The 24,589-nt window shown below is 37.6% G+C and overlaps 1 protein-coding gene across 4 annotated transcripts in view; it reads right to left on the bottom strand.

The window, feature by feature from the left end:
- Positions 1-24,589, bottom strand: part of daam1b (dishevelled associated activator of morphogenesis 1b) — a 119,295-nt gene that overhangs the window by 32,129 nt on the left and 62,577 nt on the right. For all 4 annotated transcript variants that reach the window (XM_051654603.1, XM_051654602.1, XM_051654605.1 and 1 more), the window contains exons 3-14: positions 23,170-23,259; positions 7,511-7,582; positions 7,217-7,311; positions 5,568-5,901; positions 5,347-5,457; positions 4,655-4,758; positions 3,905-3,971; positions 3,607-3,724; positions 2,121-2,259; positions 1,836-1,894; positions 1,467-1,654; positions 723-1,022 (exon numbers count right to left, since the gene is read on the bottom strand). In XM_051654603.1, coding sequence (XP_051510563.1) covers positions 723-1,022; positions 1,467-1,654; positions 1,836-1,894; positions 2,121-2,259; positions 3,607-3,724; positions 3,905-3,971; positions 4,655-4,758; positions 5,347-5,457; positions 5,568-5,901; positions 7,217-7,311; positions 7,511-7,582; positions 23,170-23,259 — 1,677 coding nt within the window. The remainder of the gene's footprint in view (positions 1-722; positions 1,023-1,466; positions 1,655-1,835; positions 1,895-2,120; positions 2,260-3,606; positions 3,725-3,904; positions 3,972-4,654; positions 4,759-5,346; positions 5,458-5,567; positions 5,902-7,216; positions 7,312-7,510; positions 7,583-23,169; positions 23,260-24,589) is intronic.

Here is a 24,589-nt window from a genome sequence, read left to right as displayed (position 1 = left end):
ACCGCTAACATAAATATTTATTGGGAAACGAGGCCCAGAACTCTATGCATGTGCGTGTCTTGGAGAAGCGCTTTCATTGCACTCGTGAACAGCAGAGCTCACTGCGCACACATATCAAATCAGACGCGCATCGGCGGCTTTTCTTTCATCTATTCTTCAAAATATAATCACACATGCTTCATCAAATGCGCGTCTTTGTGTCTAATTTCTTGCCATATATCATTCTGAGAAGTCTTACAAGTTGCCCTCCACAGTGGCTGGTACATCAGCAAAATTACCCACCACTGCGCATGAAAACTTAGCAGTTGGCGGGTGTTAATTTCAAACCTTGTTCACCAGGAGTAGGCTGTACAACAAATTCGGGAGAGAGGAAATCAAAATAGTGTCTATGACTTCAAGCTTTGCAATCACACCCACACTTTCTGCAGGAAAATTATCTCTAGAAAATTTTAAACGATCATGTGTTGGTGAATGGTGAGACACTCGGCGAGCCACTTGATTTTTAACAAAGAGCCACTTGTGGCTCGCGAGCCATAGGTTCCCGACCCCTGCTCTATGACATGCTATCAACCAAGCAGAATCCAGGACAGTTTTAAATATAGCTCAACCCAAATTTGAGTCTGTGGACTTCCAAAAGTGTTTCTTGATTAAATTTAGAGGCTTAAGAAACAGATGAGCGCCTGGATGAGCCAGCCCGCTGCTTTTATCCATGCTAGTCTCACCTCAGATAGCTTGGCCCAGTTGAAAGACTTGAGTGGATTGGACGGCTGTGGAATGTTTTTCTTCTTCAGGGATGGTCCCACAGGGGCTCCTGGTGGAGGTGGAGCCCCACCAAAAGGAGGGCGTCCAGGAAGTGGTGGGGGACCGCCAGGGGGTGGTGGTGGAGGAGGCATCATAGCACTGCCTGGTGGAGGAGGTGGTGGAGGAGGTATCATGCCACCTGGTGGAGGTGGAGGAGGAAGGAGAGGTCCACCTGGAGGCCCAGGGATGGGAGGACCTCCAGGAACACTGGCTACTTGTCTCTAGAAATACAAACAATATTAACACAGTGGTGAGACAGTGATGAGATTTATTTCACCATAAAGCTTATGTTGACTGCTGCACCTGAATAAAGTCTATATTAATGTTGTATGAATTATGTTGCCAAAAGAATGTGCCATTCCAATTCATCGCAATGGTGTTCAAAAAGGTTCAATGGGATTTGTGCAGGCCAGTCTAGTTCTTTCATACCAGACTCAGTAAACCATTTTACTGGTGGCACCCTATGACAGTGCCATGTTGATAGTTACTGAATTCTTGTGTACTTCCTATCCTACAGAAAATGTTTATGTAAGGAGATTGTATGGCTGTATGATTGATTGTATGCACTAGTTAGTAAAACTGCTGAAATAGCCAAATCCATTAATTAGAACTAGGTCTCCACATATTTTTGGCAATGTAATGCATTTGTGACATCATCAGTGTACCGTGCTGAGGTCATGCAGTCTGGCAGTCAGTTCTGCCACCTGCTGCTTGACCAGTTTATGTTCCCCCATTTCTCTTTCTAACTTTTCTTTCATCTTGTTGAGCGTCTGCATCATCTCTTCCTTTTCCTGTGTTTTAGCATCACACTCTCGCTCCTTCTTCTCCATCTTTTGTTGAAGTTCATGGTGGTCTGCAGGACACGGGTCAAAGATTCAAATGTTATGTCATTCCTAATGTCTCCACAATCAAGACACTGCATTCCAACCAATTGAAACTCACCCTTTTAATATTTAATTGGATCTTTATATAGTTATATAGCATTACATCTAGACCCAAAAAACATCAACTTGTGCACAACATGATATGCTGACCTTTTCGCATTTTTTCCGCCTGTTCCTTCCACTGTTTTACCTCGTTTTCGTTGACAAGCCTGAAGAGGGAGGGTGAAATTGTAGTGAAGTGATTTGAGAGAAAAACTGAGAAATCCAGTACAGATAATCTTGGCTGACACGGTAAAGACTTAATCAGTGGTATTTAAACAAGGAAAAAAATTATTCTGCTTACTATAAATATACTACAGCAACACATGAACGCAAAAGAAAACAAATCTTACAAAAACAATTATGAGCAGGTTGTCAGAAAGTGAGCAAACTCACATTCGAACCACATTCTTTACATTGAAGTTTTCTAATGGGGTGACATCGGGGTCATGACCTTTGTCATTTTGCAGGACCATCTGTTGGACGATGCGGTCCAGAAGCAGCCAGTACTGCACTGTGTTCCCACTTCTCTTATCTACAAAATAAAGGACTGGTTCAAACATTTCCATATGTATAATACCTAATACAATCTGAACATTATTTATAACATCAATTATGGTAAATATGCTTATAACAGTCAATACAATTTATGGTTTCAATTATGCACTTGGCAATGTGAGGCAAGTGTTTTTATAGCACATTTCATACACAATAATAATTCAAAATGCTTTTAGGTGTGATAAAGAGAAAGAAAAAATTTAAAAATCATTTAAGAATCAAAAAAGAAATCAAAAGGAGAAGGAAATAAATGTTCAGTTTAAAATTGGATTTAGACAGTCTAAGCCAGAGCTATTCATCGACTAGTGGGTCAGATAGAAACAACTCCGGAGCATGTGGGCCAAGCCAGAATATAAGCATCTATCTATAGATATTGTGCTATAGTAGGTCGATAATATTTGTGCTCTAAATAAATAAAACAAATGTGTTTATAGCTTTTTTTTTATTTTTATCATGATTTTTATCATCAATAGTGAAATTACCTAGCAGAAAAAATCTGAAAAAAACCCCCAAACAAAACAAATACAGGTCAGTTGAGACAAAAAAAAAAAAAGTGCTTTCAAAATTTGTCCATAACAGAGTAAATCAGACTGATATTAAAATTGTATTGATCAATAACAGTGAAGTTTGTTATACTAGATGCAATAATTTAAACGTTTGATTTTTCAGATCAAATTTCTTGACCGAATTAATATTAGAACTTTTCTGCTTCTTCGAACTCACGCTTGTCAGTCGTCCGTGATTTTAGTTCTTTAATCTTCCCATTCCCTCAAAATGACTGAAAATGATTATTTGTAGCGTAACCTCTGAAAGCATCTATAAAATGTATAAATATTTATATATAATATATATATAAATATTTTTTATATAAATCTATAAATAAATAAAACAATCCGCTACTGCACGAGACACAGTAAAAACATCGACATGCTGCGACGTCTGTCTAGTGCAAGTTCACGAAGAAAACAATTGAAAAACACTGTGAACAGACACAAACCGCGTTCAGTGTAAACAGCCCCCAAGACAACTGACAACCTTACGTGGGCCACTGAAAATATCAAATGGCCAGTATTTGTCCCACGGGCCACCAGTTGAATAAGCGCAGCTACCTGGGCACAGCTAAGGGTTTTCTAAAATTAAGGGGGTTCTTGCTACCGGCAGCAGGAAGAGAAAGTGAGAGAGCTAACGGATATAAAATCTACAGGAGAAAAATACAACAGATGAAAGGCAGATGGTCCTAAATGATCCCACTGTGACACTATGCAAAGTCAATGGTGAGAGAGGTGATACTACGAGGGGTAGGCAAGAAACAGAGAGTACTCACGAGGCATTAGCAGGCAATGGTGCAGAATAGACATGAAGTGCGGGTATGCATCTGTGTGGGCCAGCTTCTTCCGTACGAGTTCAAAAACTTGTGTGGCACTCTTTGTGTCTATATGGATCTGAAGATTTTTTTTAATAAAAAAATTAAAAACAAAATACCATCTCATACATTAAATAAATATAAATAAAATTCCATACATTCATCTTAAAAACAAGGAAAAGTCATGCAGTAAAAAAAAATGCAACAAATCAAAAACCTCTAAGACTGTTACTGTATATAGACTTGAGTGTCTACTCACAGACTCAAAGCGTCTGGATAGAGTTAGCTCATCATCGTTTCTAAGCATTTCAAAGTAATCCAAGTGCCTGAGGAAACAAAACAGAAGCAAAAATCATGAAACGTAAATGTGCTGATAAGAGTTCAAAGATTCTCAAAATTAAATGTTCAGGGGCCTGTTGCATAAAACTTGTTTAGACTAGTCTTACTACTTAGTTGTCTAAAATTTTGGTCTTAACTTTTTCATTCAGTTGCATAAAAACTTTCTAATTTAAGACCAAAATGTAAGACAGCACACCCCTAGGCTAACTTTTGTTTACATTCTGTGTTGCCATGGAAAATAACTTTGAGCTGAGCCAGTGGGGGCTTCAGTTGAGGGATAGAAGAGAATTCAGTTGAGACTTTGTAGAAGACTTTGACTTCTACGATGGTCACAAAATTTCTTGTTTTTTATCATTTGGGTTAAAATCACTTAATTTGTTCATTAGAATCAATTTTGAAGCATCGTATTCCTCTAATAAGCAAATATTTTCAGTGAATGAAAACTGAATTTAGCGTCCACTGTCGGCCATTTTTTTAAGCTGTTCAGTGTCTTACTTTTCCCACAATGCAATGGGAATTAGACTGTCTTACTAAAGACAACTGTGAGCTTGTTTTATGCAACAGGCTTTCTATGATGTCTTTAGCTAGTCAGACTAATTGTTAGATGAAGTCTTAAGTTAATGTCTATGTTTATGCAACCGGCCCCTGAAGTGACCTGTGTGGAACGTACCTGTCTAAAGTAGAGTTTTCATGTGACCTGAGTTTGTCAATGATGGGCTGAATTCCCAACATGAGGAACTCGTATCGCAAATGAACCCGGAACTCAAGACTGGTCTACAGTTTAAATAAAAAAAGACTTGATTAACAATGAATTTTAGAGACTGTTTCCACAATTAAAAAGCAGAGGGGCAAATTCACTAAACATTGCGCCATGATTTTGTGGCTGTGTTTGCGTTGTTGCCTGATATGCATTATTCATTTAGTTAATAGGGCGCTAAACCATTCTTTGTGAATTCCCCACAGAGTATTTATACAGAACACCAGCACTGAAATATATTTTTTTTATATTTTTGTTGATTTTCAGGGGCATTTTTATATTTAAATATGCCATTTAATGAGGGCATTTAAAAAAAAAAAAAAACACACACAAATAGTTGCCATGTATGTCAAATACTTCAGTTTAAACCATTATTTGAAATGGTTGCTACAATGTCTTAACCTACAGTATAAAACAAACAAATTCACTACAAGGGCATTTTTTCACACTTTAAATATGGGTCACTTTATCTTACTTTCAGTGGCATTTTTGCCCCAAGCCCTATTTCATATATGATCTTGCAGAACAGCTTAGGGATAACTTGAGTACATTAAGATGAGTTAAAACAGAGGGCAGATTGAGGGGGAAAAAAAGTGAGGTCTTACTTCACCAGCTCCTTGACTTAGCACAGCGTTAATGAAGGACATAATGGCTGTCTTCAGGCTGACCTCGTCCCTGTACCGCCCTGTACTCTTGTCCAGATCATTCAGCAATGTCTGTGGCCCATAAAAAGATTATGGTATCATTGCATCAACATTTATCTTGCTACAAAGTCGCTTGATGTCATGTCTTGCTTGGATTGAAGCTTATGAATGAACTAGCCCACCTGAAATCGTGTCCGTTCACAGGAGAACTTCTGGTAGTGCAGCATGGCCTCCAGAATCTTCTTGTGTCCTCCAGGCACTAAACACACAGCACCCATGATCTCCAGCACCGCCACTTTGGTCTTGATGTTCTCAGTGGCCAGACTCTGGGCGATGATGTTGATGCTCTCAGAATGTGAGAGCACATGGGCACGACCCTGCGAGTTGTTCATCAGGGCTTTGATGCAACCGATGAGCGACGTGTGGATCTGAGACTCTGTGGTCTCGTAGTCCATACTCTTCAAGAAATTCAGGATGCATGTCAGGCCGTCCATGTCAATGAACCGTGTTACAAACCTATGGGAGTGAAGTCAGTTTTCTATTAAAGATCTGTGTAGCTCACATTAACTTTCATGATCCTGGTTAAAAAGAATAGAAAGCAGCTCTTATTTAATAGAATTTTCTCTCTATCTTTGGAATTTATATTTCAAAATGTATAGAGGTGATGGTTTTCAGTGAAATAAGACTTAAATGTTCATATGTCTTCAGAAAACGTGGAATATAGCACATAAGTCGTACAGACTATATTTATGGTGGTTTTAGTCATTTTGGAGTTTGGCAAACCACTTTCACTATATGGAAAAGAGAGGCCAGTACGTTGTTCAACATTTCTTCTTTTGTATTCCACAGAAGAAAGAAAGTCATATGGTTTTGGAACGACATGATGTTGAGTAAATGATGACAGAATTTTCATTTTTGTGTGAATTATTCCATTATGAGCTACAAAATGTTCATATATATATATATATATATATATATATATATATATATATATATATATATATATATATATTATTTGTTATCAATGTTTGGGGGGCTTTTCCCCATTTTCTTAAGCAAAAGTGGATAGATTAAATGATGGGGAGAAGAGGGGCAACAGGACTGGGACTCAAAAGTTAGCACCAAGGCTCAATGTGTCTGAGGTATGTTTGCTAACTGCTAGGCCAAGACCCCGCAAAGAATTAGTGTCTCTTTTTAAAAAAAAATTTGTTTATGTTTATTCTTAACCACAGAGCTAAAAATCATCAACTCCACAGAGAGGTGATAAATAACAACATTTATCAGTAGTTGGATTGATTTATGGCCCTTATAAAGCACTTCTCCCAAAACACAATTGCCTAAAACTGAGAAAAACTTGATTTGATATACATACAAAACACCATTAAGCACAAAGCGAGCTGGAGTGCTTTGACCTGAACCCTTCAAAGGTCAATGGTGAAGACCTGACCCAAGGATCAAACGGTCAGAGCTGGAACCACTAAATCAAATATGTACATGTGTGTGACAAAAGTGATCTCATTTGCTTAATGAGACACAATGCCCAAAAGCACACACCATAAGGGAGGTGTGTTTAATATGGTAGTGAGGGACTTGGCAAAGGAAAAATCAATGACGTGTTAAATGAAATACTGCCTTGAGACAGCTGTGTACAATTTCAACTAAAGCCAACAATGTTATCAAAGGTTTTGTTTTTGGATTTGATAGATACTATGGACCATTTGAGATGTATATGTTTTTTTTATTTACACTGGAACAGCAACACTTCAGCCTAACTGTGACTATTTTTCTGAACATAAAGACAGAATGTGTGCATCTGTTTGTGTATGCAGACCTCATGGGTTGTGTCCGTAGAGCCGTTTTAAGGCTTTCAATTGTCTTGTTACGTTCCTCTTCTTCTTCCTTCTCCAAGGCCAACAGAGTCTTCCTCTGTTAAATAGAAATTGGAAGCCATGCTTACACTAGAAACACAGCATGTTTATGGATGGATGGATGGATGGATGGATGTTAATGGATATTTAACAGTAAATATTACTGAAATGGTCCTGATAAAAACTGGACTCTACAATACTTACTGTATAATAAAGTGTAAAACATGTGTACTCTAATTTTTACACGGCATACTTACAGCTGCCATTGAATTGAGCTGGTCAATGTAGTACTCCGGCCAACTAGTAGCACCTTTATTCTCCTCTTGTTCCTGAGAGAAAGTCAAACATAAACATTGATGAACTGGCTGCTTCAATTAGTTTAATAATACCCTGAAGATACTGACATTCATTTTAGTATGAGTATGGATAAATATGGCTCTTGTTTTCACGTCAAGCACACTTCATTAATCCATGTGGCCTTCAGCATGATGCTGAGACAATTAGAGTACAAACAACAGGAATATGAGACTGGGAATAGAGGAATGTGAAATAACACATCAGGAATGAGCAGGGAAGGAATGTGTGGTTTTGGAATGTTACTGGGAATTACATAATTTGGACGCCTTGGTGAGAATGAGACATTCCCGACTGAGCAGCAGTGAAAAGTGATCTTAATTTTGAAAATGATCTTATTTTGATACTGGCCAGTTGAGTGAAACCAAAGTTTCTACTGACAAAGTGTGAATAACTTCTTTTTGTTTCTTTATATTTATCCTCTTTCATTGATTACATTTTCTTTGCAACATTTTCTTTCTTGTTTTCCACATCTGTATTTGCTTATCTCTTTTAGGAACCTGCTGAAGGCTTAAATTAGGTTGGGAATGGGATTTCTTCCATGCCTCATTGCACCAGATTAACCAAATTATCTGCACATTTATTGCTTAAATGAAGTGATGGCAGAAGGATTCTATAATAAAACATTCAATAAGATTCACCCTGCATACCTCCCCCAACACATATAGACACTTATGCATACATGCTCTCAAAAACAAGAGAGCAGAGCTCAAACAAATCATCACATTCAAAGCACTTGTGGCAGAAATAGAACACACTTTAAGTAGGCCAGCACAGATTCACAGATTCAGAGAAACTTCACTCAGATTGAGGCAACAATGCATTAGCAAATATCTATTGCAGGGTTTGGCAAAAAAAAAAAAAAAAAATATCTCAATATTTCTGTCTTTTGGCGATATTCAGTATTTTAATATTTCAGTTTTTTTTTTGTTCTGAAATGGCTTAAACAGTGAGTTTCTTTCTTTTTTTTTCTCTTTTTTTTTTTTTTTTTTGAGGAACCATCATTTCACCCAAACATCAAGCAGATTTAAAATGTTTAAAGCAAGAAGTAAAATAAAATTTAAAATCACATTTTTGAGTGATGACACAAATAAATCTTCGAATCAGAATTTGAATCAATTCATTTGAACCCGACAGTTTGAACTTAATTACACTGTAAACAATGTCTGTAATTTTAATAGACTGTAAAAACGTTAATTGATTAACGAGAATTAACTGTAAATATACAGTAATTTTTTCTATATATTTTAAAAGACAATACAGTAGTTTTTACAATAAAATGTTGTAAACATTTTATTTTTTAGATGTAAAAAGTATGATTTTCCTGCATAATTAATGGTAAAAATGTACATTATGTTTAACAAGAGAGTACATGTACTTTTTACAGTAAATTATTGTTAAAATTACAGTAAACAGTAATCGGGCGTTCCCACAATTCCCTGCATGACCCATCATATTTAATTATATTTTATGGGAATAGTTATGTTTCTTCTTATTTTTAATATCAGTTACGTACATTGGGGTGCTCTGTTTTATATTTAATGTAGTTTAGTTAATGTTTACTGCATAATTTAAATTTCACATGTGTTACCCTGATGGTGTTTAGTGTTTGTGTGAGTGACACTGAGCACTGTCTCAACATGTTTATTGCTCATTGCTCCTGGAAGAGCCATTATTGGTGAACTTCATGTCATCATGTGCTCTTCTGTAGTTTTTATGGTGATTAACAATACATAACAAAGTAAAAAGCAGATTTTTACAGTTTCAGAATGTTAATATCAAGTTTATGATGTTCTGTTATTGTAAATTTAACAGATGTTTTTTTTTTTTTTTTTTTTACAGTGCCAGCATGGTCATGAAAATTACAACAGTTTTAAACTGTAAAATTTACAGGTTGTTCTGTAAAGTTGTTTACATTTTTACTGTATTTTTTACAAAATTATTCTGGCAACCACAGCTGCCAGTTTTTGTTTTTTTGTAAAAACAACAGGATTTTTTTTTTTACAGTGTACAGAAATGAATCGAACTTACTAACTCTAGCTCCATATGTGTCACTTACGTTTAATCAGAGACGCTATTGCGAAACTAGGAAACTTATTGCGTAAAAAGTACATAAAAAACACAAGCATATTCGTCCACAATATTTCTTAATTTCATATCGATAGCACAATCATTGTGAATATATCATGAATATTTAAAATACTACTCAGTTCTACTCGAAACCCTATAAGATACTCAAGCAACCCATCTACAAGACAGATAAGGCATAAGACACTTAAAATTAACCAGCCAAAACCAGCTGTAGCTATGACTCAGAAGAAGGAAAGCAGAGAGATAGCTAGTGAGTACTAAATAAAAAAATTAGATGAAATGTTGCAACTCCCTACGAAAAATGAGCAAAGCCTGCCTGCACAGCCACTAAAAAGGCAGCTTAATTGTAGCTTATGTTCATGGAACACACAGGAAAGAAAATAATATCTGGCGTTGGCAAAAAGATCCTTGCGGGAACTGCGTAGGACGTTTCACACCCAACTCTGCTGAGCCTTTTGGGAGATGATGGCATCTTACAAATGTGCATCTGTAGGGACGAGTGGGGATTCTTGGGCATTGGCCAAATGTCTGGAGAACCCCTGATCCCCCGTCCTGCATATTTCTTCGCAACTCACCAATTGGCCTTAATGAGCAACGCATTAATGTGGATGTCTGTCAGGACTCACTGTCATGCACATGTCAAACACAACTTCCTTCTGCCCTTTTCCCCGCACTTCATTCCCAAACAGACATTTCTGTTTATGTAACGATAAGTGACATCTGGGTGATATTCAAAATGCATTGCAAACTGTATTTAAGGAATTTACAGTTCGTCAAAAGACAACCCGGAAGTTATTTTCTTACTCAGTATTTTTGTCTTGTTTTGCAGTGAAAAATATCTAAATATTAGAAGAAAAAAAAAAACATTATTAGGGAGGCAATTCTAAGGTAATGATACTTGTTTTCAGAAAATATAACTTAAATTAAGTTTAATTTTTCTTTCCCTGTTGGCAATTTCTTTTTTTTTTTTCTTTTTTGAAACATAAAAATCACTGATTGAACAATTGCTAACAATTTAAAATAAGGTTCTATTTGTTACTATATCTAAATGCTTTAGGTATCGTAAACTAACAATTAGGGATGTAGACGGTAAACCGATTAACCGGCATTAACAATTTGTTTGACTAATAATATCGGTTAAAAATTAATCAAGAGGTTAATTCAAGAAATAACAGAGAGGTAATTTGATGGGTTTATCATGTAGGGCATGTTATGTATACACAAGGGCGATGTTAACACGTAAACCACTAGCTTCCTCTCAGTTTGAATGACAAGGAAATGTAAAGCGTACACTATGGGATAATTTCGTAGGTAAAGACATGTTCAGATGCAAATTGTAAAATAGGATGATAAAGTTTATTATTAGCATGAGTACAATATGGAACCATATGAAAAACAGACATCTGCATGCCTCAACATCTAAGTGCATATTGTTTATAGCCCCTGCTTAAGTTGGACGGGTCAGGAGACAGGAGCGTGATGCGCAGCGGAACTTCAGTGCCTTTGGAGCGGGTTTCAGTCTCCGGACTTACCATCAACCATACTGACTGCTGCCCATGTATATACTGTATATGTTGAAGACAAACAAAAGTTATCACGATTGCCCAGCATCACAATTTGTGGATAGGTTGGCTGTTTTTATTTTTCCACTGTTAAACTGCTAAAAGTTATAACCTTGTAGATTAATAGGGTGTGCAAGCGATCCATTCAAAAATAGTTTGTAACAAAATATAAGGAGGAAATATACGGTTGTTCATTGAAACGTTAATGTAATAACTATTGCTTAATATGCACATCTGTCATGTGAGCCTGTTTTGTTTCAGCCAATATAGACTATATAGACGGTTAATACTGGTGATTACTCGGTTAAAAGAATTTGCCAAAATTTGCATCTCTACTAACAATTAACAATGTTTGAGGCATTCCTGAACCTTGATTAATGTTCATTTATGAAAATAATACAGTTGTCCATAGTTTATGTTAGTTCACAATGCATTAATCTAATGTGTATCTCTATGTTGTAATTTACATTAATCAAGATTAATAAATGCTAATATAGTATTGTTCATTATTAGTTCACGTTAACTAATGTTGTTAACTAATGTTAAAGACACAACCTTAAATTGTGCTACCGAACAGTTTACAATAAACTTAAGTTATATTCTCTGACAAGAAGTCTTACTATACCAATACCATATGCAGTTTTGCTTAAGTAAATGTATCTTGGTTAAAGGATATTTAGATATTTTTTACTGTAAATCAAAGCAAAAATACTGATTATTATTTATTTATTTTTTTCAAGTTGCAATGTGCTCATTTCCCATTATTACGATTTCAAGAAATCAGGTAACACATTTCAAGAGGAAGATCAATCAGCCCATAATAAAAGCAATGACAGGCCAACAGGGCAAAAGAAAAGTGTGAGCAATCTACAAACTTCTAACTGACCAAAAGTATCAACAATCTGGCCTTATGGGTGAGAAAACTAGCTGAACAAGCTAAATTATTCCATAGCATTAAAGTGAGAGACCGTTGACTCTACTGCTTAAGGTTTGATCTTTCACATCTGCCAGAATGCGGTGGGTCAGAGGCTATCCGTCACCCAAAAACCTAGAAATAAACATGGAAAGAGTAAGAGACCAATCTTACGATAAGACCAAGAGACCAAATTACAAAGCTGCTTAATTGTAACAGCAGGTTTGTGTTGAGTTTTCACACTGACAGCATTTTTGCTGCGTAACAGCAGCAGCTAAAAAAAAAAGTGATGTCTACCCCAATTCATTTTTCCTGTAATAATATCCAATACATTATAAAATGATTATTGGGATGTAAGTATGTGTCACTGTGTGTGTGGCCTGTCGCTGTGTGTAGCTCGATCTAGTTTTTCAACCAATAGATGAGTAGTTCACTCCAGTATGTTATGTTGATTTATAAAACCTATTTTGCAAAACAGAAATATGTTAGAGTGCAATTTCAACACGTTTTCTGCTGGGTTCAGCAAAAATAGGCTCAGCACCGAAACTCTAATTGGATATAAGCTTCTGCTACACTCCTGCTTTGCAGCACCGCTCTGCTTAGGAGTATGAATAATGTAACCTGTTAACATGGGCTGCTTGAGCGCTGCTTTTGCGTGCTGTATGAAACGCCTTATTCTTCAGCAAAAACTGAGGTAGTTTTCCAACAGAATCACTTCATTTTAGAAATCAGAAAGCTCTGATAACTGATGCTTATTTTTCCACAATAGGGACAATTCAAATGAGTCAGATAAATATCCACACAGACATTCTTAATCTTTCCTTGCCAGGGGCAGGACAACTGATACTGTAACCTTACTGATACTGTACCTCCATTTTTGGCCTTAAGCCAGGGGCAGCCTGCACACCTGACTGCATTGAGACACTGAAACAGGGCGCAGGGAGTGAATAATCACTGTGCTAAGCTCACCGTACAAGGAGAGATGTCAGCAGAATGGTTTGGGAATCATAATTATCCATTGTCCTCGCCCTTCACAGGGGTTATAAGAAGACTAAACTGTCCTGTTAACTTTCTAGAAGCACGAAAGAACCAAATAGTCTCAAATGATGCTTTTACTTCCATTCCAGAGTAGTTCAAACTATCCTTCATCAGGATGGGCCAAGTTAATGAATATGTGAATTACTGAATAATAACTAATAGGGGCTTCAGCCCCCTATGCCACTCCATTTAGATTATCCCTTCACCATTAGCTGTGCACAAATGTCATCAGAGTTTGTGATTTTTAATAAAGTGTGTGAAGACCCAAGGCTTGAAGACTAGAGTTGTGGTACTCGAATTCGAACTCGAGCCTTTCGACCTCTGGATTTTTTTCCGAGTCTAGCCGAGTCCATGGCATTTGTGATGCAATGACAAACAAACAAGCAAACAAATAACGTAACATAATGACCATACGTCCTCTTTTCCCCAGACATGTCCTCTTTTTCAGACCTGAAAAAAGTGCCCGGCCGGGATTTCAAAATTGCCTCTAAATGTTCGGGATTTGGCTTTGAATTCATAATGATGAAGACTCTCTACGGTTAGTACTATCATACATTCTGTGTATTTGATACTGTGCATCAGTTTTCATGCGTATATTTCCTTATGTGTGATTATTCTGGCTGAGAGCGGCAGCGCGCTCTCTTTCAAAGTACTTTCTCTCTCTATCACTCTCTCACCCATGCGCGTGCTGTATGTGTGTGCGGGAAAGAGATCACCACACGTGCTCTGCCACTCTCATCCAGAAACATCAATAATGCAAGTACACTTTTAAAAGTACGTTCCCCAACTCTGCAAATGATTAAATAGAACAAATGTTTTATCAGACACACGTTACTACGTAAAGCCATTTCTAACTGAAAATGTTGACTATACCAAGAAAAAATCAAATATGCTATGTATCAAGGACATTTAAACTGATATGACGGATGAAATAGACCATGGAAATTGTACAACAGTCCGTTACATATTTGTAGTGCAACCTCTGTGTGTTACCTGTAAAGCTGACACTTGCGTTTCAATGGCAAAAAAGTCAGAAATTACAATGAGGAACACAAATGAGGGGAGAAGTCTCTATTCACCTATTATCCATACTAAATATAATGTGAAAAGAACAAAATGTCAGCCCAAGGTGAGTTTGTCAAAAATGTGATCTTAACTTTAGGGAATTAGGCTACACCTGGACACAAAAGGAGGACTGAAAAGTGTGAAGTATAGGACAGTAAAAATACATTTCTAATGGTATCTGATCTTTTCTGTTTTTATTTCCTGTTTAATTTTATTGGCATTATTAAATGTTTTAATATTACCATTTATTAAATATTTTAAACACATTAAATGTATTTAATGTATTTCACCCATAATTTTAGATAAAACTAAACTAAAGTGAATGGACAAATTGAAAATGAAGTAGAAAAAAAACTAAATTAAAATTCGAAATAATAACTCTGGTTGTAATGACTAACGCAGCTTTCACTTTCTTTAGTCTATGTTTGAGTGGAGGGGAAAAATCAACAAATAATTGAAAAAGTCATCAGAACTCAATAAGAAGTGTGTTGAAGGACGGGTTTGTCTTCATACACCTAAAGCATATGCTTTCATTCTGAAACCAATTTGAAGTTTGTTCAGCAGGATGCTAATCATAAAATGTAAATATGAAATGCAACAGAGGTGTTTTTGTTTCATTTATATTGACAAATTGTTTTTCTTAGTTGTGAAGATTAAAATAAGCTTATAATGTTGATGTTGAGTTTACAGTTACAATTTTAATTCAGATTCACAAACAGATTCATTCAGACACGGACTGGACTCTGACTGTCATGGACCCGGTCTTGAGTCCGACACGGCCCCTTTTGGACTCGGACTCGACCTCGATTGTTTAAAGACTCGGACTTGATTCGGACTCGAACCCAACACTATTCAAGACTTCTGCACCTTTCTTTGGCTACATTCACACAATCAGTGTTTGGGATTAACAACAGTATTTACATACAGAAGTGACTCTTAAATTGTCCAATTCATATGACAGTAGACATAAGTGAATTGGAAAATGTCTGTATGAACGAATAACCGAATTCAAGCCTTTTCTATTCTTGAATAATGAATAATACCTGTAACCATACTGATGTGACTAAGATAAATATCAAAGATGGTGACTACATAACATAAGGGAATAAAAGAGAGGATTGGTGTGAAGGTTATAACCCTGTCGCTCCCCAGGCTTGACAGACCCATCAAAAGCCCTCGGTCCATGTAGATAACACAATCTGCACCTGTAAATGGAGGCCTTCCTGTTAGCCTTGGACCAACCAGTGCTTCCCTGATCCTTCCACCCCTTCTTTCCCAAACTGAAGGTCTGGGGAACAGCGCCAAGCCCGTAGTTTACTAGTCCCGGGCAGGACATTGTGCTGAGTCTGCATTAATGCTGCAGCAAAGCCAGGGCCTGTCTCTTGACAGACATATTCTTCCTTAATCTCATCCATCCGCTCACCGTCTTAAATCTTTTTCATTGGTTCCATGTGCGGACGCAGACCCCAGAGCATGTCTTCCCAGTCCATGTAGGGCAAAATTAAATGTCGCTGAAAGACATTTTCAAAACATAGAAACAGCATACTGATTGGGCCAAACACGTTTTGAAGTGCTTCCAAAAATGAGGATCAGGTCAGAAAGCAAGTCAAACATTCATGAAGCGTTTATAAAAATTCTGAAACAAGAAGTCAAAAGACAATTTTGAGCGCCCTACTTCACATTATGCCCTCTTTCCCTCAGTGTCCCATGACAATGACTAATTAGGTTTGTAATTGGGACACAGCAGACAACCAGTTGAAAACTAGTGCACTAGAATAAAGATCCTCAAAGCTAACAGACTAAAAGCTACAAAACAATTTAGGTGGGATCTTTATGCTTCAATGTGAGCAAGTAACTAAAGAAACTAAATGCATGCATTTATAGACCTGCACTTTTAGACAACCATGAGCAGGATTTTGTCACTTAAATATTCTTTCTTTCACCCACACTGCATTCCTTCCATATCACTGGCAGGTAACCACCAACCACCCACTCTTTAAGCTGAACACATGGATTCACATAAGAGGAACAGTCAAGGGCTGGCAGGACTTGTGATATTTGTGGCATCATGGAGAGATTGATGTCATTCATGGCTATGTATGAGAGATGGTGCCACGGATGGCCATCTCGGTATGGAGCTCTCCAGTTCTTTTGCTGTTTTTGTTTTGTTTGTCCTGTTTAGTAATTTATTTCCGATCAGTTTTACCAGAGACGAGCTGGTGAATATTTAGCAGCACACACCAGACAATCTTTTACCGGTTTTTGATTACTCGGGCGTTCTGCTGGACATTTTAGTTGGAGAAGCAGCGGTGCTGTACAAGCACACTAAAACACGCAAGCGCTGGTAAAACGTGGCTTTCGAACCGCACTGCCAAGCATCCATCTAGTGAATCTCCGCTCTCTTCCTAACAAAACAGACAAATTACTTTTTCTCACCCGCAAAAATAAGGACTTTGCAAATTCTGCTGCAATGTGCTTCACGGAAACCTGTTTGAGTGAAGCCATTCCGGACAGCACATTACATCTACTGGCTTCCAGCTGTTCAGAGCGGATCGCATCGCAGAGTTAATGGGGAAAATGAGAGGCGGTGGAACATGTTTTTATATCAATGAATGTTGGTGTACAGATGTAACAATGCTAAAAAATATGTGCTGTCCTAATTTAGAGGTTCTCTACATAAACTGCAAACCTTCATTCTGAGATGCTATTATTCTCACCACAATTGTAAAGAGTGGTTATCTGAGTTACAGTAGACTTTGTCAATTCGAACCAGTCTGGCCATTCTCTGTTGACCTCTCTCATCAACAAGGCATTTCCGTCCACAGACCTGCTGCTCACTGGATGTTTTTTGTTTTTGACACCATTCGGATTAAATTCTAGAGACTGTTGTGTGTGAAAATCCCAGGAAATCATCAGTTACAGAAATACTCAAACCAGCTCATCTGGCACCAACAATCATCCTTGCGATTATCTAATCAGCCAATCGTGTGGCAGCAGTGCAGTGCATAAAATCATGTGGATACGGGTCAGGAGCTTCAGTTAATGTTCACATCAACTATCAGAATGGGGAAAAAATATGATCTCAGTGATTTGGACTGTGGCATGATTGTTGGTTTTTTTGTAAAAAACACAATTGTAAAGAGTGGTTATCTGAGTTACAGTATACTCAGACACTTAAACACTTTTTTGATTCTGAATTAAAATTTAAAACAACTCAGGGCCATTGCTAAAATGAAACATCTTCTTTCATTCAGAGATCTGGAGACTGTTATTCATGCATTTATTTCATCTAGACTGGACTATTGTATTTCTTTATATTTGGGAATATCAAATACTTCACTATCACGTTTACAGTTAGTGCAAAATGCAGACTCCTGACTGGCACCAGGAAGTATACAAGTATAACTCCAGTTTTAGCCTCTTTGCATTGGCTTCCAGTCAAATACAGAGTTCAATTCAAGGTATTTTAACAGTTTTTAAGGGTTTACATGGACTTGCACCAGATTATATTTCAGACCTCTTACACCAACATCAAACCACTAGACCTTTAAGATCTTCACAGAGCCTGCTTTTAAATGTCCCTAAATCCCGTTTGAAAACTAAAGGGGATCGTGCCTTCTTTGTTGCAGCCTCTCAGCTTTGGAATAGTCTGCCGACTCATATTAGATCATGTGATAGCACTGAGTCTTTTAAGTCTCAGTTGAAGACTCATCTTTACCCTTTTGCTTATAACTGTTCTTAGATTTACTGTTATTGTTTTGGCTTATATTGTGCATGTTTTAAATTGTGACTTTATTTTAAATTTTGTTAGTGTAAAGCACTTTGGTCAACATGTGTTGTTTTTAAATGTGCTATACAAATAAATGTGATTGATTGATTGATAGTGGTGAGAAGAATAGCATCTCAGAATGCTATTCTGAGATGCAGGTTGGTGCTGATTTGGTGGCACGAGGGGGACCTACACAATATTAGGCAGGTGGTTTTAATGTTGTGGCTGATCGTGTATATCAGTTTCTGTGAGGATATGTGCATTCCTACAAGGACTTATTCACAACAATGACAAACTATGATTTACAGCAGGACTCAGGCAGCTTCATCAGGCCAAAGAGGATGCTTACAGAAGTGGGGATAAAATCTTGTACAATCAGGCCAAAATCAGACTGACAAAGGAGATTAGAGTGGCTAAAAGAAGCTATGCTGAAATGCTGCAAACCAAGTTCTCAGCTAACGACCCTGCACCAGTGTGGAAAGGCCTGAAGGACATTACCAACTACAAGACACTTCCTCCAACTCTGTAAGGAATCAACAACTGGCTGATGATCTGAATGTGTTTTACTGTAGATTTGAAAAGCCAATCGTCTCACACCCCACACCCACTCCGACCTTCACATCACACAAACATTTACACCTCCTGCAACCCTCTTCCTCCCCTCTCCTGCTACTCAACCTGCACTTAGGATCTGTGAAGAGGATGTGTGCCGGGTCTTCCGGAAATAGAAGACAAGGAAAGCACAGGGCCCAAATGGTGTTTCACCCACTTGTCTAAAATACTGTGCTGACCAGCTGGCCCCCATCTTCACACAGATCTTCAACACATCACTGGAGCAGTGTGAAGTTCCCTGCTGCTTCAAACACTCCACCATCATCCCCGTCCCAAAGAAACCCAAAATCACAGGACTTAATGACTAAAGACCCGTTGCTCTGATATCTGTGGTCATGAAGTCATTTGAGAGACTGGTGTTAGCCCACCTGAAGGACATCACTGGACCCTTTCTGGATCCCCTGCAGTTTGCTTATCAAGCTAACAGGTCTGTGGATGATGAAGTCAATATGGGACAGTATGTGCTACAGTATGACAATATGGGACAATATGTACTCTCCCCACTACTCTTCTCCTTGTACACAAACGACTGCACTGCCAAGGACCAATCTGTTAAACTCCAGAAGTTTGCAGACGACACTACTGTCATCGGCCTCATCCAAGATGACAATTAGTCTGCATACATAAGGAAGGTTGAACAGCTGACCGTCTGGTGCAGTCAAAACAACCTGGAGCTGAACATGCTCAAAACAGTGGAGATGATAGTGGACTTTAGGAGGAACATCACAGCAATAACCCAGCTCACTATTCTAAACAGCACTGTGTCTGAAAAGGTGTCATTCTCCATTCCTGCTTGGTGTTGGGCTCCACTGCTACGCGTCACTAAGTGATGATGACAAACTACAGCCGGTGCTACCCAGACATCACTTCAGTCTTTTACGATGGACTTCAACTCCAACTGTAACACATCGGATATTTCATATGCCACTGCCTGTACCTTGGACTTAGGATGGACACCACCGAACTTCACCGAAATGACCTGCCGGTTCAATTGCGATGCACCTCATTGATCTCTGCCTACATCTCCTTTGTCTATTGATGGACTACAATCTTGAAATGGAATACAAAGACTATAATTTAATTTCCAACAAAAGCCTTCATCAGCCAACTAACAAAGTACAATGCATCTATGTGAACTTCTGCAGTTAATTCGGGATGGACTTCAAAGACATTAGTCATTAATCTTACAGTTCATAAAAAAATGTTAACACTGAACCTTAACACTTAAACCATGACTTGAACTGCACACAAATAACTAATATTGGCATTATATTCATGCTAATTAGCCAGAGGGGAACTGGCCCCCACAGTGAACCTGGCTTCTCCCAAGGTTATTTTTTTCATTAACCAACATCTTATGGAGTTTTGTGTTCCTTGCCACAGTCGCCTTCGGCTTGCTCACAGGGGTTCTAAATACAATTATTATTTAATTATTTAATTTTATACACAATTTACAATCATATTTAATCAAACTACACAATGATCACTCTAAGACTTTATATATATTACAGTTTAATTTTTTGTTAATGCATGATTTTCTGTAAAGCTGCTTTGAAATGATGTGTGTTGTGAAAAGCTCTATACAAATAAAAATTACTTTACTTGACTCATTCAGGTTCCTGGGCACTACCATCTCACAGGACCTGAAGTGAGAGACCCACATAAACTTAATTTTGAAAAAGGACCAGCAGAGGTTGTACTTCCGTCACCAGCTGAGGAAGTTCAACCTGCCACAGGCACTGCTGATACAGTTCTACTCAGCAGTCATTGAGTCTGTCCTCTGCACTTCTATATCTGTCTGGTTTGTTTCAGCTACCAAGTCAGACATCAAAAGATTTCAAAGGATAGTTCAGACTGCTGAGAGGATTATTGGCACTCCCTTACCCACCCTGCTAAAACTGTACACATCCAAAGTAATGAAAAGGGCTGGTAAAATCACTCTTGACCCCATCCACCCAGCACAATTCCTTTTCGAACTGTTGCCCTATGGCCAGTGCTATAGAGCACTGAGCACCAGAGCAGCCAGACACAAAAACAGTTTTTCCCTCAGGCTATCCACCTCATGAACAGTTAAAACTGCCCCCAAATACTTCCCTTTTTGTCAACACATCCTTGTGCAATATTTAATCGATCCATTCCAACTTATATCTATATTTCATTTATCTCTTTTAACATATCCTACCTCTTCTTCAATACATTACATCACCTGCACATAAATGTATATCTGTATATAAAATATTCGAACAACATTATTGCTCTATTGTATATTTCTCTCTTTATTTATCTGTTATATTGTATTATTATTTTTTTATGTCACTATATTTGTATGCATGTATGGTTGCATTCTCTTTGCACTGGAAGCTTCTGTCACCATGACAAATTCTTTGTGTGTTTAAGCATACTTGGCAATAAAGCTCATTCTGATTCTGATTCTTTTCTCCTCCATATTTATCAAACTTAAAATCACATTTCTGTTTCTGTGCTCTCTGAACTTGATTAGGTCATGGAGGATAAATGGTATAATTTGGCTGCCTCCTACATTCCAAAACACGCAGCATCATCCAGTATATAAGCATAAGTGTGATTTTATAAAACATTTTATTTGCTTGTTAACAAAACATTATGCTAGAGGAAACTGGAAGCATCAGAAGTGGTGGGAACAGCAAACCCATGTGGAAGCGGGGACGACTCACACTGATGATTTTACAAATGGCAAACTTGTGCGAAATACAACATGGACACAGTAAATTCCTCTTTTCTCATCACAGACCAGTCAAGCCTTTTTAGTGTCAGATATCCTCTGTGTATTAAAGACTACTGTAGCTCTGAAACCTTTCCTTGAAGTTGATGAAGTCCTCACCTTGTATAGGATTAGTACAAATAATAGACTTTGGAGGACACTAGCACAAGCAGTTGTTGCAGTGGATCATTTCTTGAACAGAAAGTACCTTCCACAAAAGAAGAATGAGACTGTTATCATCTAAACTTTTCTAGAGCATCATAAAGAGCCATGAACCACCATATTTTAAGTTATTAGATGTAGAAAGGCTGACTGATACACTGCCAAACTCTCTTCACAAATGGAGTATCCTGAAGAGCAGCACTGCTTTGGTAAGTCACCATATATGTTATTTTTTAGCAACATTTTGTGCCAGAAAAGTATATTTATATTTTTTGTTAATTCTTTTTTATATACAATATATAACAAATAATTTATTAGTTTTTTTAATTCAGATAAACAGCCAGAAACTCTACAGCTGTAACCAAATCCATGAGAGCAATAAATTCATAAACACTTTTGCTGGAAAACAATGGCATACAGTGATAAGCATTACTGATTTTGTTTACAATTTTTTAATAAATTTTAACTGATGCTTCCATGACTATGACATGTTACTGACCCTTTTTCCACCTGGTATTAAGATGTGATTTTGGTAATCCGATCAAAAGTGTTTACATGCAGGTGGAAAGGGGTCCAAAATGTTTTGTGATTGGATCACTGAAACCACATACGGAGGTAGACAAAAACGCTTGTGACCACATAGCATTTGAGATGTGAAACGCAATGCGTCCCGGACAGCAGTGAAGCACCATCCCTTACCTGTAAATCAACTGCTGCACTAAAACAAGAGTTTAAATTGTGCCGGTTATGTGTGGCTTTAAATAGAGATAACCATGCAATCTGAAAATGTGAAAAAGCAAATACATGTACAAGCACGAAATCTTCACGGATGTTATTCAGTGTCGCATATCAACCTGCAGAGGCACAGATGACAAGCACACACATCTGAAGCTCAGGATAATACAAAAATAACTGAGAATTCTGCTCGAAATGTTGTGTTTGTGCTTAGATAAAATTTTACCTGCATCTGGGTGTTCCATTTTTTTCACGCTTTCTTTGTCATTTATGACTTTTTTGCAGTTTATTATCATGCAGTAGCACAATGACACAGTGATGGATGTATGACGTAATGAATCGGAGAACCTCCCCTCGAAATCTGAACACAAGTGTTCACAGAGACACATTTGAGACACATGGTAATACCAGGTATAAAAAGGAATGTGTCTCGTGATCGGATCACCGAAAATGCCGAAATCTTAATACTAGGTGGAAACAGGGACATTTTTCCCTATTTCAATACAATCTCATGTACGCTGAGGACCAGGATAATATTATCTACCCAGCTAGATAACATTTTTCTGGTCACATATATAAATTATTAGAATTCACAACAGCAATGTTCAACACATCACAGATGTTTTCAAGGCATAACAACACTTGCATACTGTATGATCAACAAATGTAAGATCACACTGAACCCGGGCCATGCAGACCATCCTTATTGCTGAGCCCTGACTCTTAAATGACAATGGACAGATGAATGAGAACATTTAATAGATTAGTAGTTTTTGGAGTGGAGATCAGGGGCATTAAACAGAATCCTGATTCTTTAAGATGGAGAGGTGATTAAGTTAAGCACTTTAATATATGAGATGTTATATAGATCTAACCTTCTTCTTGCTGCAGTATATCTGCCATTTCTTTTCTGCTGGTAAGGCAAACATGGCCTCTCTGTGTTTCTCTGTGAGGTCCAACTCATCCTGAAATGAGAGAGAGAGAAACAGAAAGAGAAAATATTAGATGCTTTTGAGGAGATTCTTGGACATGGAAAAAAAAACTTTAATCTCTCGAGACAGGGTCAATATCCACCCACAAACCAATGATAACAGCATGAGGAAACCACAGAGTGTTTTTTCAATGTTCTCCTTACCCACAAATACTTCCTCTTGTCCACTAGCAGTGAGGACATAGAGTAAATCCAGAAAGGAAACTGGCAGATAAAGAGCATAAATATTTTGTGATAGAAGTCAGAGTGGTCACTAACCACTTGCTGTCCAGCTTAACCAGCTCTGCACCATGAGTATTTTAATTAACTCATTGTAATTCTTGTCAGCACAAACTCCTTTGTGTAAATTAGTCTTATAATAGATTGCACCTTCTTCACAAAACTCAGTGCTATTTGCCTGACGCAAGTAACGCTATTGCGCTATTACCACCTACGGAAAGCAACGATACACTGAAATGTAAAAAAAAGAAAAGAAAAAAAAGAAAGAGAGAGATATTTGTGTACATTTTCTAATGACTATGGCAGCACAATTCAAATGATGATCAAATGGCAATATCGGAAATTGTGCTGTTACCTGAATTGCATAAGTCCTTTAGAAAACTGGGTGCTAAAATGATACAGACAGTGCATGAAAATAAACATTGGGATCAGCAGTTGCATTCTTAGTGAATTTCCCTCCAGAGTAAGTGATCAGATCTGAAAACACAAAATATATTAATCATAATTGTAATGCCCTAGAACATAATGACAGATCTCATATCATGAAACCTTTCTTTATGCTAAAATGAGCTATAATGTTAATGCTGGTTTTATAAACAAAATAAATGTTCATGCTCATGTGTTTGCAAACACACAAACACTGACACCCAGTATTGGCTTTGACAATTAAAGTCCCAGAAATAAATGACTACCACTTGTAATTTCCTGGAAATAGCATAAAACCAAAACAATCACTACGATGTGGTTGGCCCTCAACAGCGGGAGTAAGTATCCATAAAAACAGCCCTGTTGCTTTTGTTTACTTGCTTTTGACGTGGGAGTCCCATGTGAACCAATGTTTCCACTCTGATTTGTCTTTAAACACACACAAGCAGACATGCTTTACACCCACACATTATAATGTCTGAAATCCATTCGTTAAAATGCGCAACTGAAACCAACTCAATTCTTCAACAACCTTTCGTCACATAAAGGTGTTGTCCCACTAACTCTCCCATCACAAAGCATCACCACTGTATATGCTGTCCTCAAAGGACATAACACATCAAGATTTTCCCATAGCCTCATATATGGATTGGATTGGG

This window comes from Myxocyprinus asiaticus, chromosome 25 (assembly GCF_019703515.2).
Source record: "Myxocyprinus asiaticus isolate MX2 ecotype Aquarium Trade chromosome 25, UBuf_Myxa_2, whole genome shotgun sequence".
Lineage (NCBI taxonomy): Eukaryota > Metazoa > Chordata > Actinopteri > Cypriniformes > Catostomidae > Myxocyprinus > Myxocyprinus asiaticus.
This window is presented reverse-complemented; position numbering and strand designations above follow the sequence as displayed.